The sequence below is a fragment of the Clytia hemisphaerica genome, unplaced genomic scaffold (assembly GCF_902728285.1).
Source record: "Clytia hemisphaerica strain Z4C2 unplaced genomic scaffold, Clytia hemisphaerica genome assembly, whole genome shotgun sequence".
Classification (NCBI taxonomy): domain Eukaryota; kingdom Metazoa; phylum Cnidaria; class Hydrozoa; order Leptothecata; family Clytiidae; genus Clytia; species Clytia hemisphaerica.
The window spans coordinates 591,297-605,941 of NW_027103839.1; the positions used below are offsets into that span (position 1 = coordinate 591,297).

Below are 14,645 nucleotides of genomic sequence, written 5' to 3' on the forward strand. Positions count from 1 at the left end.
ATTGAGACAGACTTTAGATTAAAAGTTTTACTAAAATCGAAAATTAAAGGCCTGTGAAGTTGGGCTCAAAATGTCCAAAAATGACCAAAAATAGTCCTAATTGTCTCGTTTTACAATTCAAATTAAGAGTTAAAATTCTTGATGAAGATAAAAAATTTGTTCATCTTCGAGATTCATCAGATTTTCACCACCCAACAACAAATACACTTTACTGAGTCTTCTCGGTTGAATTTAAAAAAGCAATTCTGACATTTCCAAAAGACTAAATCAGAAGCCTTCGGTTGTTGTGTTGGAAATGGTTTTGGGGTTTTCTTTGGTGTTGTAGTCGGCTTGGGAGTTTCACACGATTCGCATTCTGTCACCTCTTTAGTGTTTTCAATGAGGCAAGCATCGCATTCCCAAGAACCCTCTCCTGGAGTGAATTGTGAAAAAGGGTTGTCTGATGTCTTGGCGAAACTGAACGATGGTTTCTGTTCTGTATTTTCGGTTGTTGAGGATACTTTACCGAACGAAAATCCAGATGAATGTTCAGGATCAGCTTTAGATGCTCCACCACCAAAAGAGAAACCAGAGCTTTGAGAATCGTTCGTTTTAGCTCCGAAAGAAAATCCACTTGCAGGTTGACTGCTGGTTGAAGTGTTACCGAACGGAAATCCAGCAGATTGTTGGTTGGTTGCTGTGTTGGTGCCTCCAAATGAGAAACCGGAACTTAGTTGCTGATTGCTTCCTGAGTTACCGAAGGAAAATCCTGAGGAGGCCGTAGCTGAGACCGGCTTTGTATCTGTCTTAGGGGTGTTCGGATTGGCGGTTTCACAAGAAAGACACTGTGGTACTTCTTCTTCGTTTTCTACTAGACATGTTTCACACTCCCAAGCTCCTTTTTGGGCTGCGAATTTTGAAAAAATATTCGATGTAGGAGCTTGAGTGGTTGGTTTAGCTTTTTCGGTAGCTTTGTGTCCTAATGAGAACGCTGGTGCAGACGCGCTGGTTGCTTGGTTACCATTTAGTGATGTAAAAGAGAAGCCGTTCATGTTTGAGAACGCGTTTGATGGACCACTTGTTTGGAATGAGAATGAGGGTGATTTGGAGACTTCAGGAGTTACTTTTGTAGCATTAGGAGTTGTCGCTTTTTGAACTGGTGTTGAAGCAGTTGCACTTTTACCACCAACGATCTGAATACATTCATCAAATTTCTCTTTGAATTCTTTCGCGATTTCCGATGTTTTGAATATGGCGCAAAAATATTCGGGTTTTTGTTCTTCTTCACTGAAATCAGCTTGTGTGAACAAGGTCCAATGTTTGTATGACTTTTCACTTAGCGGTTTGAATTCCATGGTGGAAACCACCGCATGGTTTGCGCATAGCTTGTGAACCTGATCTCTTCTCATCAATACACGACAACTATTCTGCCCTTTCGTTCTTGTTATTTTGAGAACACCGAGTCCTCTCTCTTTCCATTGTTTGTTCTCAGAATCGAATCGATACAACTTTGATCGATTCTCAAAGATCGTTTCTTCGTTTTCTTTACCAGTAACTAAGCTATCTAGCTTAGAAACTTGCACGATCGCTTCAACGAGGATATCGTCATCTTCCTCATTGTTGAAATAGCCTGGTGATTTTGGCTCTTCGGCTGGAGCACCGAATAATTGAGCACCCGCGCCACTCAATGCGCCACCTATGGAAATGAGAAAGAATTAGATGGATCTAAGTAGTATTCGACATTCTCGCCGTATTAATAGCCTAAAAAAATATTAAAATTAAACTTCATCGCCGTAATATTTACACGCTTTTTCATTAGAACAATTTATGTAAGAGCACGAGGCTTCGATCGCTAAACTATTAGGAAAATTTTGAGAACATTTTAAGGCTTTCTGCGTACTCTATAAGACCCGATTTCTTAGAAAATTGCACAAAAAAACTTAGAAAATGGTGAGAATAAGAGTATGTTAAGAACAAAACTCAAAAAGTTATGAACATGCGAAGGCTTTAAAATTTTGGATGTTTTTTTATAAACAAAACTTTCAACTTTTGGTTTTTGGTCAACTCTTACCTGAAATGTGCCTCATTGATAGTGAAAACTTGCTAACGTTAGAATCTTCATCGTTAAATTCGAACTCGGTTTGCTCATAAGTTTGCAACACTGAGAGTAAGCCAACATTTGATTTATTCAACAAATAAGACCTTTCTTGAAAATTTTTCAATAAATTCCACAGTCTTTTTCGTGCAAGTAAAACCTTTGCTCTTGTATTCAGCCAAGTAAATTCTTGATGCACTTGGAGTCTCGGGAATTTATCATCAATCTTATTGACCAATCTTTGCTCAGCTTTTGTGAAACCGAAGATAGAAGAAAGTTTGAGGTATAAGAGGGTTTCTTTGGCGCTAAGTTTTGATATATCGAGGTATTGGACAAATTTTTCGATTTTCGACATCAGCCATTCGATCTTGTATTCTTCACAAAGTGATGCAAGCGTGTAAAGGTCACAGTCCCCTTTAAATAATAGAATTTTGAATAAGTGTAGTAAAATACAGCTGCATTGATTTCAATATCTAACTCGAGATATTGAGCTTCAAAAAGCGCAAAAACTGGACAAAACAGCTGTTTCTGACTGAAAAACAACGTTTTTAAGGGTTATTATCTCGAGTTAGGTACAGAAATCACCTATATTTGCAATATATCTCTAATCTTAATTTTTTGAGATTTTCTCAAGCTAATATTTTCATAAATTTTTGACTCTATGATTTTTGCCTGACACCGTCATATTTGTCCGAAAATTACACCAAAGTGTCTGAAAAAAAATTGGCACCCAATTTATTTTGATTCCCCTATCCCCTAGCTTTCCAAAAATATACAATAAGTGCTTTAACTAAATAAATCGAGCGCCCTAAAAAAAACGAACAAAATTTCCCCCTACTATAACTGAATGAACAACTTTTGAAAATTCTTTCCCATTAATAACCTTATAAGATTTCTTAATACAAAAATGACGATCATAGCACAACTCCACAAGAAGAAGATTTTTTTCTTCTTAATTTTTGCCCTCATTTGCCCTCATTTTCCCTAACTTTTGTAATGTTTACTTTCCACTTTCAACAAGCAAGAACCAGCTATTTTCTTCGAATTCTATCAAAAGTTATATCCTTTTTCATCTTCACTGCAGATTATATTGAAACAGACTTTAGATTGAACATTTCTTTAAAATCGAAAATTAAAAGTCTATTTAGCTGGACTAAAACGGCCAAAAATGACCAAAAATAGCTAAAAAGAAGTGTTATGCGTGTGAGTGTTTTACAATTCTGATGATAACACTTGATAAAATTAAGATAAACGATAAATTACTAATAGACGATATCGGCTTTCGATAAATGCAATGCATTCTAGTTTCTAGGGACTCTCAAAGGAATTATAATAGATCAATTATAATAGATTATAATTCCTTTGAGAGTCCCTAGAAACCAGAATGCATTGCATTTATCGAAAGCCGATATCGTCTATTACGATATAACCACTACCGCAATCTGCATGTCACTATACTTCTCCATTTCTAAATAAAAATATTTGTTTATCCATCTCCAATCTTATCAGGTTTTTACCACCCGACAAAAAACACACTTTACTGAGTCTTCTCGGTTGAATTTAAAAAAGCAATTCTGACATTTCCAAAAGACTAAATCAGAAGTCTTCGGTTGTTGTGTTGGAACTATCGTTGTTTCCTTTGATGTAAAACCACTCGATTGGCTGGAATCTGCGGGTTTTCCTCCGAATGAGAAACCACTTGATTGGGTGGAATCTGCAGGTTTTCCTCCAAATGAGCAACCACTTGATTGGGTGGAATCTACTGGTTTTTCTCCCAACTTAAAACCACTTGATTGGGTAGAATCTGTAGGTTTTCCGGCCTCAGGGTCGGAGGCTCCACCGAATAAAGATCCGGACGATTTTCCGGCCTCATGTTTGGAGGCTCCACCGAATAAAGATCCGGACGCTTTTCCGGCATCAGGTTTTGAGGCTCCAGCGAATAAAGATCTGGACGATTTTCCGGCCTCATGTTTGGAGGCTCCACCGAATAAAGATCCGGACGATTTTCCGGCATCAGGTTTTGAGGCTCCAGCGAATAAAGATCCGGACGATTTTTCGGCATCAGGTTTGGAGGCTCCACCGAATAAAGGTCCGGACGATTTTCCGGCATCAGGTTTTGAGGCTCCAGCGAATAAAGATCCGGACGATTTTTCGGCATCAGGTTTGGAGGCTCCACCGAATAAAGATCCGGACGATTTTCCGGCATCAGGTTTGGAAGCTCCACCGAATGAAAATCCAGACGATTTTCCGGCCTCAGGGTCGGAGGCTTCACCGGGTGAAAATCCGGACGGTTTTCCGGCCTTAGGTTTGGAGGTTTCAGAGGCTCCACCGAATGAAAAGCCGGACGATTTTCCGGCCTTAGGTTTGGAGGTTCCAGAGGCTCCACCGAATGAAAAGCCGGACGAATTTCCGGCCCAAGGGTCGGAGGCTTCACCGAATGAAAAGCCGGACGATTTTCCGGCCTTAGGTTTAGAGGCTCCACTGAATGAAAATCCGGACGATTTTCCGGCTTTGGGTTCAGGAGCTCCATCGAATGGGAATCTGTTAGAAAATTCAAACTCATATTGTTTATAATCTTTTAACACTGATAGTAACCCAACGTTTAGTTCATTCAACAAATAAGACTTTTCTTGAAAATTTTTCAATAAACTCCACAGTCTTTTTCGTGCAAGTAAAACCTTTGCTCTTGTATTCAGCCAAGTAAATTCTTGATGCATTTGAAGTTTCAGAAAGTCTTCGTTAACCTGATTAACCAATCTTTGTTCAGCTTTTGTGAAACCGTAGATGGAAGAAAGTTTGAGGAATACGAGGGTTTCTTTGGCGCTAAGTTTTGACATATCGAGGTCTTGGACAAATTTTTCGATTTTCAACATCAGCCATTCGATCTTGTATTCTTTACAAAGTGATGCAAGCGTGTAAAGGTCACAGTCCCCTTTGAATGATAGAATTTTGAAGAAGTGTTGTAAAAAAAACAGCTGCAATAGGCTGAAGAGTTTTTGCCATTTTAAATGATGAAAATTATAAAAGATTGAATACTTTATTTTGCGGGTTACAAAATTTCGCGGGTACTTAATTTCGCGATTGTTTAGGTCAAATTTCGCGAAATTTAATACCGTTTAAATTTTTCAAAAATACAAAATCGCGAAATTATATACACGCGAAAAATTTTCAAAATAGGCCGAAATCGAAAATATTTATTTGTTACACATAGTTACTATTTTTGTCACTAGTTTTGTCACTAGTTTTGTTACTATTTTTGGTATGTTTACACCCAATACGTTGTGTTTCAAGCAAAATCAGTCATTTTCTTGCTTTATTCCCACTTTTTGAAAATGCCCAATTTAGGGAATCGCGAAATTTAATACACGCGAAACACGTTTCCTCGAAAAAATTGAGGTAGAGGAGAACACTGTAATCTCTTACACAGAGCAAAGGAAAGAGAAGGTGAATTTGTTCTCTGTTTTCCGTTTTTCAGAGAAAATTCAAATGATGAATTTTTTCATTTGACACCTGTTACATTGCATCTGAATCATAAAACGCACTTACCATTCAATTCCATAGATTTGGTCAAAAAGGTCAACAACAAAACAATTTCATCTGTTGATTTCCATAGAAGATTCAAACAATCTCCATCGTTCTCTTTACCAGCTTTGACCAGCATATCCTTCAACACCGGTGAATTATTAGATAGAATGTAAGGATTGACAAACAGCTCATCTCCGTTGACCACCAGTTTTACATCACTCGATCTTTGTTTTGCGGTGAAATCCTCTTTTCTGAGTTTACTGTAGATAAGATATTCCTTGTGACTTGCGAAATCTTTGAATTTGTTTTTAGCATACATATCTAAGACGCGATCTTCAAAAATGAGCAGATCCAAAAAATTGAAAATACAATCTAATTCCATTGAAACTGATGCCGCCATTGACTCTCTTGTAGCTTTCCCAACAATCAAAGTCTTCAGAATTTCATACTTGATTTCTCTGTTCAGCTTTTCCAAACTTACTTTGATATTTGTTGAGTACTCGAAACCTATGCTTGACAGATTGGACATAAGCTTTGTCAAAATTTTCTCAAGTTGAAATCGATCTGCTAGATGTAATATATCGAGATGTTGAGGTTGTAAACAACCGTTGAATTTCTCAATACCAGCTTTGTGCTGAGTCAGCAAATATTCTTCAATGTGATTCCTGTAGTTGCTTAAACTCCATTTCGAACAGATTGATAATAATCCTGCGAAGTCGCATTTGTCTGAAAAATAAATCATAATTATTTTTAACGGATAAAACTTGACATGTCTAGAGAATATGAAATGGTATGTTTTCATAGCGAGGACAAACTAGAGCCAAGATTATCATCTGACGTTGACTTTCATCTTTTCACAGAAAATAGTTGAGCGTCTGTGGCTCCTTTTGACCATGGGCTAGCCAAAATTAGAACCTTATCAAGAGAAACTACTTACCATTCAATTTCCCATTGAATCTTGGTAAATGAAATGAAATGGCTTGAACAATATTCTCAGGACTGAATTCAGATGCATCAATAAATTTCTGTCCTTCTTCATTTTCAATGATGTTCTCAAAAGCGTCAGATATGAAGAGCAACATCATATGATCAATCAAGATGACCTTTTGATCTTTTGTTCTGATTTTGACCAGACTGTCTGCGTTATTCTCTTGGCAATCAAATGGATTGATTGTTTCTAACGGTTTAGATTCACTCTTTAGATCTTCTTTGACTTCATGTTGGTCTTTATTCATCTTCTCTGGTGATTTTTCCATTCTTTTTACAACAAATTTTTTTTAAATAGAATTTCGAAACTGTAGTAAAGAAAATACGTAAAAATTTAGAATTTCTGTATTATGGTGTACTATGAATTCGCACCTAGCAGCTTAACGCAACCCTTTTTTATGCCAATTACATTGAAAGTAGTCATACTCGCTGGCCTCTACAAAACCACCAGTAGTATAAGGAGGACGAATCCATTAGTAGATACCAGCAGCTTGCAAGGAAAGAAGCATTTTGCAAGAGTCCAATGATATTTGTTCCCTAACGTCTTCCTCGGTAAAACTATTTTTCCTTTATTCAGGCTGGTAACTCTTATTCACACTGGATCTACATATTTTACATATCGCAATATTGCAATATCTTTTTTATATCCACACAATGGGTTTAACCAACATTTCCGGGGGGGGGGGGTTCCAAGGGGTTTTTAATTTTTCTAGGGGGTAAAAAGTAATTTAAAGACTTTTACCAGGGGGTGAAAGACTGGTTTTCGCCTAGTTTAGGTATAAACTTATTTCTTTTTTAATGATTTTTTGTTGGCGCCAACAAAAATCATAAAAAAAGAAATAAGTTTATACCTAAACTAGTTTTCGCCCACCCTCACTTTAAAGCAGTTTAAAGTAGAAATCAAAGGTTCGTCTACCTCTTTGTATGGATATTAAATGGAACATCTCAATATCATCAAAAAAATTCTAAAAACATAACATTACTTTCTCCTAATATTATGTTTGTGAATAAAATTACAAATTTATGACCCTTGTATACTATTTAATATCCTTCATAACTGAAATTCTAATGATGTCAACGATTCCAAACCCAGAAAATTTGCTATGGTGACATAATTTTGAGGCCCATTCACATCCCTTATACCAACTAAATCAGAGGGTTTCTGAAAGCCTTCTGTAATCTCTACTCTTCACTACTTTCAGTTCATATTAAACTTACACTTTTCCAGACACCCGAAATGTATTTATCTGCACGTCAGTACAAGAACAGTCAAAGCATACAAAAATATAATATAGCATGTTCATATTACAATTTCAATAAACCACAGACTAAAAGATTTTATTTACATAAATACAAATGTTGAATAACGTTGCCATAGTATATAATGGAATTCCGAGAAGTGATATCAGCTTGCATGATTACAAAGCAACTGAGACGGAGAGTGTTAGAAAATTCATATCATACCAAAGCAGTAACTCTCCTTCATGGATAAACCTCTCTTTCTACTCAACTCTTCCATTAGAACGATATAAACAACTTCGCCTTTCCTTTTAATAATATATTGAGCTCGATAATAAAAGTCTTTAGAACATCCCTTCTTCTTACAGACCCGGTAGGATTTTTCAGCCATCAGGGGGGGGGTGTGAAAAATAACAAACTGAACCTCAATGGTTGATATTCCCTTTTTTACGGCTGGGGGTTTGAATTTCATTGTTTTCAAGTCAGAAAGTTCGGTAGGGATGTAAATAATAGCACAATATTTAGCAGTGAGAATTTGTTTATTTGATTATTTTCAGCCGGGACAAAAAATTGAGTCTAATTTTTCCACTGGGGACGATATTTTTGCCAATTGTTTTTAGTGGGAAAGGGTCCCACTGGGTGTGTGAGAAGGGGGTGTTTTAGATGACGACTCAAAAACTAACACTTTCATAACAATTTCCAAAGTCCGAGGCGTAGTTTTTGAAGCCGAATTTCAACCGCGTATTGTTCTTATAAAAATATGCTTTTAATATGGTGTGTTTTGTTTTTCAAGTAGATTCTTTTTGAGCGCCATCTATCTAGTTCTTAACTTGACTTTCCCAAAAACCTTGTTGGTAACTGACGATAAGTCCCGTTAAAGGTCCATTCTTAACTATCCTTTTTTCATTCATATATAGAATGCTACCTTACCTGAAAAAGGTGAATTTTATCCTTACAAGCACAATCCGCTGGCAGTGGCACGTTACAATCACAGTAAAGAAATGTTGAGCGGACAACGTAAAGAAATGTTGGATATTCTTGATGATCACTTGGAAAAGAGAGGTCTCGATCCGGTAAGGTTTACATTAGAAAGGTTACTTCTCATGGAGAATAATATATGTACATTTATGTAATGAAAGTTTCCTACTAGCTTTTACTATCCTTATACTATGACCTTCAGGGAAAAATAAAGTCGGTGGTAAGTAAATCATTCTTTGGAACAGTGACTGAATATTTTCCTGATAAGTTTGAGCAGGCTAGTGACACAATTTAAATTAGGTGACCCGATTTCTTCCCAATCAGAATTTGCTATTATGAAAATAATCAGACTCCTTGAGTTAACAATAACGTATTTTACAAGTTGAATTTTACAGTTTTCACCCGGGGAGGGTACTAGAGTTGCGGCCTGACTATCTCTGACCCTTAGCGGGACTAAATTAAAAAGGAGGTAAAAAGAAAAATGTAGTGAATTTACGGCTCTTATTGGGATTATTTTTTCCAAATTTCGACCTTTCAAAGTTTTCCCTTTCCAAATTTCCAGGTTCCAAAAAAGGAAATTTTAAGGGCTGCCAATACTTGTACCTTTCACTTACCTAGGTACCTCCCCCGGTAGTTTTTGACCGTTACACGACAAATATCACATTTTCTTGAAGGACGAGCGAAGAATGGCGCATCAAGTTTACAAAAAGAAATTAGCTCACTTAGTAAAAGAACAGGAGATGAAAAACAAAACATTCCCTGGTTTCACTCACTATCGACAAAAATTGAAGGACGCCGTGGACGATTTCACCTTCCAAGAATGGGCCAAGAAAAAAGGCAAAAAAGCTGGCAAGAGGTTCAAGCAAGCTGCAGGAGCCATAAAAGGTTTTTTCTCGACTTTCACGTCTTAAAATACTGACCTTTTGACGGCATGAGTTTTTCTGAATATTTTCATCGAATCGAATATCTAAGACCTCAAGTGTGTATTTTTGCAAATAGCTCTTTTCTCAGAAAAATCTTGGCATTTCGCAGAAAAAAAGATTAATCTTAACCCAAAAGAACATTTACCAACAAAGCTTCGTCTAAGAAATTTTTTCTCAGATTCGCTATTGCCATACAAAATCTTGAAGATCTCAAATATAATAGACTGATTATCTTCATTTTAGGTTACGCTAAAATTTTGAAAGGCATCCCTAAATCAATGTGTTTAACAAAATATTAGTCTACGTTGCATTAAAATGTTTTGAAAACCTTGCTTCAGATTAAAGACCTAGAACCGTTCAAAACAGACCTTTTTAAATGTGTCAAAATCATTAGGGTTGGTTCAAGCAGTGAAGAAATCGCCAATACGAGAAGAAATCAAACAAGACAGACATTCTTCCACTTTCGATGATGATGAATCGTTTGAGGGTAGTGATAGTGATGAGACCAGTCCTCCCCCTGCAGATAAGAAGTAAGTCTTGGGCACTGGACTAAGACCATGTTCACTCGTTACTGTTCCGTTTCGCTCCAGTATGATTTTCGTTACGGATCGAGTGTGTTCATATTGGTTTCGAAACGTTTCGGGGCAAGAAAGCGGAACAGTTCCGTTCCGATGAAAATAGTGGAGTGAAATCGTTTCAATCTGTTTTGCTTTGTAACGTCTTCTTTTTTGACGTTTCGAATTTTGACGCTCACACATTTTCGGAACCGTTTCGGAACGAAACGGAACGGAACGGAGCCGTAACGCCTAAACATGGTCTAAGCTTTATCCATCATATTTGATCGGAGTCTTTTTGAAAATTTTCAAAGCTTTTTGTTGGCTAAGATTCAGAAACTGCTTCTAGGATGGCCACCTGGTGCCAGACTTTGGTCCTCATCTATCCGTACTCCATTTATTTCTCAACTTTCTATACATTCACTTACCGGTTTTCTCTAAGCTAAATCTGAAAATTTGTTCATTTGTCGGTTGTCAATTTTAAGATTGTCGGTTTGTCGGTCTTTTGGCTTTTTGGGTTTTTTTGATTTGTCATTTTTGTTGATTTTTAGTTTTGTTAGTTTGCCACTTTTAGCTCAACATGTGTCGTTTCTGAATTTTAATTAGCTTTTTCTGATATACAAAACTTAGTAGTTTTTAGGGATTTATTCAAGAATTTCATCCGTATTTTGAGTCCGTATGCTTTCTTTTAGACAGAGAAAAATTTACACAAAGGACCTCGAAGAGGTTTCATCAACGGAGAATGAGCGAGTCATGTTGCGTTACCAACGAGCGATGGATAGTGATGAAGAATCTATCGTTCAAAGAAATGACGAAGAAACAAATGAACAACCTCACGAAGAAGAAGAGGATTTAAGTGGTACATGGGACACTGATGAGTAAGTTGCCTTCTTCTTCTCCCTTTTTGGACCTACCACGGAGATCCTTTAAATTAACTGATGTTCGTCCGTTCGTATGTTACCAGCTTTTCTCGGGATTGGCTCATTAGTTTTTTCGGATTTTTTGCATAAATATAGAAGGCAGGATTCTCTAAAAAGTGGCTGAAGGTTTTTTTCGGAAATTTTTTTTAGTTTCATTTTTCCTGGTGTTTGCATTTTACTTTTTACATGACTGAATTTCTTTTTTACACACCAGGGGAGAGCTTTCACTAATTTCTGACTTTTAAAATGTAATTTTCATACGATAGAAATGATTTCTCTTAAAACCATTTTGGCTGTTTTTACACTGATTTCTAACCATCGTTCTGTAACAGTACGTACTGCTAAATACGATCAAACGTAAGACCATCAAAAACATCAAGACCGTGTTCACGCACTACGGTTCCGTTTCAATCCGAAACGAAATGAAGCCGTTCTACTGTATTGGTTAGAAGTGACTTAAGACTCGATTCTAACTAATAAAATGGCTTTATTTCGTTTCGGAGCGAACCGGAACTGTAGCGTCTGAACGTGATCTTAGACCATGCTCGCACGTAACGGTTCCGTTTCGCTCCGAAACGAAATGAAGCCATTCTATTGGTTAAATTCAAGTTTTACGTCACTTCCAACCAATAGAATGGATTCATTTCGTTTTGGAGCGAACCAGAACTGCAGCGTGTGAACGTGGTCTTATTAGAAACATGAATGATTGATCTCTTTTTACCTAGGGATGACGATTTAGACGAAACAGACGAACACCAGCGTCACCAAAACCAACCACAATCACCACCGCAGTATTATCATCAACAAGAAGAAGAAGAATACCGTCCAAAAATGAGATCGCCTCAAGGGGAAAAGGTAACGTTCAAAAATATTAATTGTACAATCGAGTCTCCATAGTAGTAGTAGTAGGGGGCCAATCTTTAGCAGATCCGTAGCATCTTTCGTGGGACTCGAAAGGAGACCGGATTTTGAAACTTTTTTGAGAGAGGGGGCTCTTTTGAATATTATTTGTCAAAATGCTGTCTTCAACACGAAACTCATGCCGTCCTCGAGGACTTACGTTATAGTCCAAACACGGGAACAGCGCAACCACTGTGAGATTCGACCTCCGGGCTTCCTATGACTTTTGGATTTTGTTAGTTACAGACAATAGTTTTTTGTTTTAATTCTCTTTTTTTGGTCACGTGCTGATTATTCTTATTCACCTATAACCAAAAAATTAATAAAGTCATATTTTTTGTTATAAAATCATTTTCTTATTCATGTCTCATTGAACAGGTGAAAGAACTGACAAAGAACTTGGAAGCCAGTTTGACACTCCGTGGTTCGATCAAAAAGCCAGCCGGTGCAGTAGATCTTCACCATACACAAGAAAAAGATGAAAATGAACTCAAACCTAAACGATCTGTATCCTTTCGCGATGTAAGTTGAAAAAAAGGAATTCTTCATTTTTGTAGGGGGCCAACCCTTAGGGTCCGTAGCATCTTTCGTGGAACTGAGGCGTGACCGCATATGATTGGTTCGAAAGTAGATGGGATTTGGAGACTTTTTTGAAACGGGACCAGCGAATAAGACCTGGTACATGAAAGTTTTTATCGCCAAAAAGCTAATGTTGCAGGCAAAATTCCTAATGACAATGAATTATTTCGAACTGGAAAGATACTTCCTATATAATCAGGAGCTGACCACTCGATCTCCTTTTTGTTAACAAAGGCTGACCCGAGTGAAATTTGCTTATAAACAGAACGGCTTCAAGTCAGAACTAGTCTTTTATTGCTCATACAGGAACTTGTGTCGATGACTACCGTTTGACATATGCACTCTGTTCAATAATCTTTCAGATACATGGTCTATGCGGGCCCTTGTGACAGGCTTCCTCCCTTTATCCCCTTTAATCGTCAGTCATTTGGCTTTCCCAGAAATAAATTGAATATTGGGGGTGGAGGATATAACATTTTTTAGAAATTTACCCGCCGGTCATTGTGACTTTTGAACCCCCGGATAGCTGTTCCAACCCCCGGACAAACATCAGTTGACCCCCTGGACTCTATCTGCTATATTGGTTTTTCAGGTTTTGTTTAGTTACGCAATTTCTGCCATTATGTAAATAAACTTTCAATCGGTAGATGCAATACCTTAAGCAAATTGAACGCTTCCATAATATCGGTTAAGTTATGTAATTCAACAAGACATGGAATTACTATTTGGTTCAATACCAATAGACCAGCGTCCGAGATTCAAAAAAGGCCTTTAAAATGGTTTTCGTAGGGCACCCCTTAGATCAGGGCAAATTTTTGATATTATGCTCCTAATAGGGTGTAGAATTGACAAAAAAAATTTGCCCTTCGAATCTCCTGCAGTTTTCGAGTGAATCGATTTTTAGTTAATCGATAGAACTTATCAAGGGTCCCCCCTTTACTAACGATTTTTTCGAAGTCTGAAAATCAAATATCTGAGACTACCAACGGATTCAGCGTGAAAAGTAGATAAAGAAAATGGGGTTATTTGTTAAGTTTCGACCACCTGGTGCCGAGAAATGGCATTTTTAAGTCGAAAAATCGACGTTTTTGGCGTTTTCCGATGACGTCAGCATTTTCCTATGAGCATTTTCAGAAAAAATCATTCCCACAACTGGATAGCCCTGAATTAGTAGTATCCAAAAATGGTATGGTTTGTCAACTTTCAATGTATAGATCTCGAGATAATTCATTTTTAAGGTGGATAAATATGCTGAAAAACTGCTGACTCAGCAAAAAATATCGATAATTTTTCAATATTTTAAACTAAAATATCTCGAGATCTAGACATCGAAAGTTAACAAACCATACCATTTTTGGGATACTACTAATTCAGGGCTATCCAGTTGTGGGGATGATTTTTTCTTTCTGAAAATGCTCATAGGAAAATGCTGACGTCATCGGAAAACGCCAAAAACGTCGATTTTTTCGACTTAAAAATGCCATTTCTCGGCACCAGGTGGTCGAAACTTAACAAATAACCCCATTTTCTTTATCTACTTTTCACGCTGAATCCGTTGGTATTCTCAGATATTTGATTTTCAGACTTCGAAAAAACCGTTAGTAAAGGGGGGACCCTTGATAAGTTCTATCGATTAACTAAAAATCGATTCACTCGAAAACTGCAGGAGATTCGAAGGGCAAATTTTTTTTGTCAATTCTACACCCTATTAGGAGCATAATATCAAAAATTTGCCCTGATCTAAGGGGTGCCCTACGAAGTGACACAATCCACTGCCTCGGCCGCTGGTCTACAAATATGGAGGAATTCATGATATGCACCATTGTAATGTCTTCTGATATTACATCACGGACCCAATGAATAGCTGATTGGTTGTAAGTGACGTAAAATCAGTCAATAAGTCACTTTCAACCAATCAGCTGTTGGGTCCGTAGAAGACATTACAATGATGCATATCATGAATAGA

General features: G+C 37.2%; 2 protein-coding genes across 2 annotated transcripts in view; one reads left to right on the forward strand and one right to left on the reverse strand.

Moving 5' to 3' along the window:
* The window catches only part of LOC136807439 (myosin-11-like), a 29,889-nt gene that overhangs the window by 9,212 nt on the left and 6,032 nt on the right, over positions 1 to 14,645 (forward strand). Inside the window, exons 14-19 of the mRNA XM_067064026.1 lie at positions 8,743 to 8,898; positions 9,478 to 9,688; positions 10,121 to 10,256; positions 10,973 to 11,158; positions 11,926 to 12,055; positions 12,479 to 12,622. Coding sequence (XP_066920127.1) covers positions 8,743 to 8,898; positions 9,478 to 9,688; positions 10,121 to 10,256; positions 10,973 to 11,158; positions 11,926 to 12,055; positions 12,479 to 12,622 — 963 coding nt within the window. The remainder of the gene's footprint in view (positions 1 to 8,742; positions 8,899 to 9,477; positions 9,689 to 10,120; positions 10,257 to 10,972; positions 11,159 to 11,925; positions 12,056 to 12,478; positions 12,623 to 14,645) is intronic.
* Positions 177 to 7,003, reverse strand: LOC136807432 (uncharacterized). Its single transcript, XM_067064020.1, has 5 exons — positions 6,537 to 7,003; positions 5,621 to 6,325; positions 3,654 to 5,006; positions 2,051 to 2,488; positions 177 to 1,675 (listed from the first exon to the last, which is right to left on the reverse strand). The coding sequence occupies exons 1-5, from the start codon at positions 6,853 to 6,855 to the stop codon at positions 177 to 179; spliced, it is 4,314 nt and encodes a 1,437-aa protein (XP_066920121.1). The 5' UTR covers positions 6,856 to 7,003.

Excerpts from the sequence above, each read along its gene's own strand:
- LOC136807432 (XM_067064020.1), bottom strand. The coding sequence starts at position 6,855 with ATGGAAAAATCACCAGAGAAGATGAATAAAGACCAACATGAAGTCAAA. Across the intron at positions 6,326-6,536 it reads ATTCAATGGGAAATTGAATG|ACAAATGCGACTTCGCAGGA; the intron begins GTAAGTAGTTTC and ends TTTATTTTTCAG. Across the intron at positions 5,007-5,620 it reads CAAATCTATGGAATTGAATG|GGGACTGTGACCTTTACACG; the intron begins GTAAGTGCGTTT and ends TATCATTCAAAG.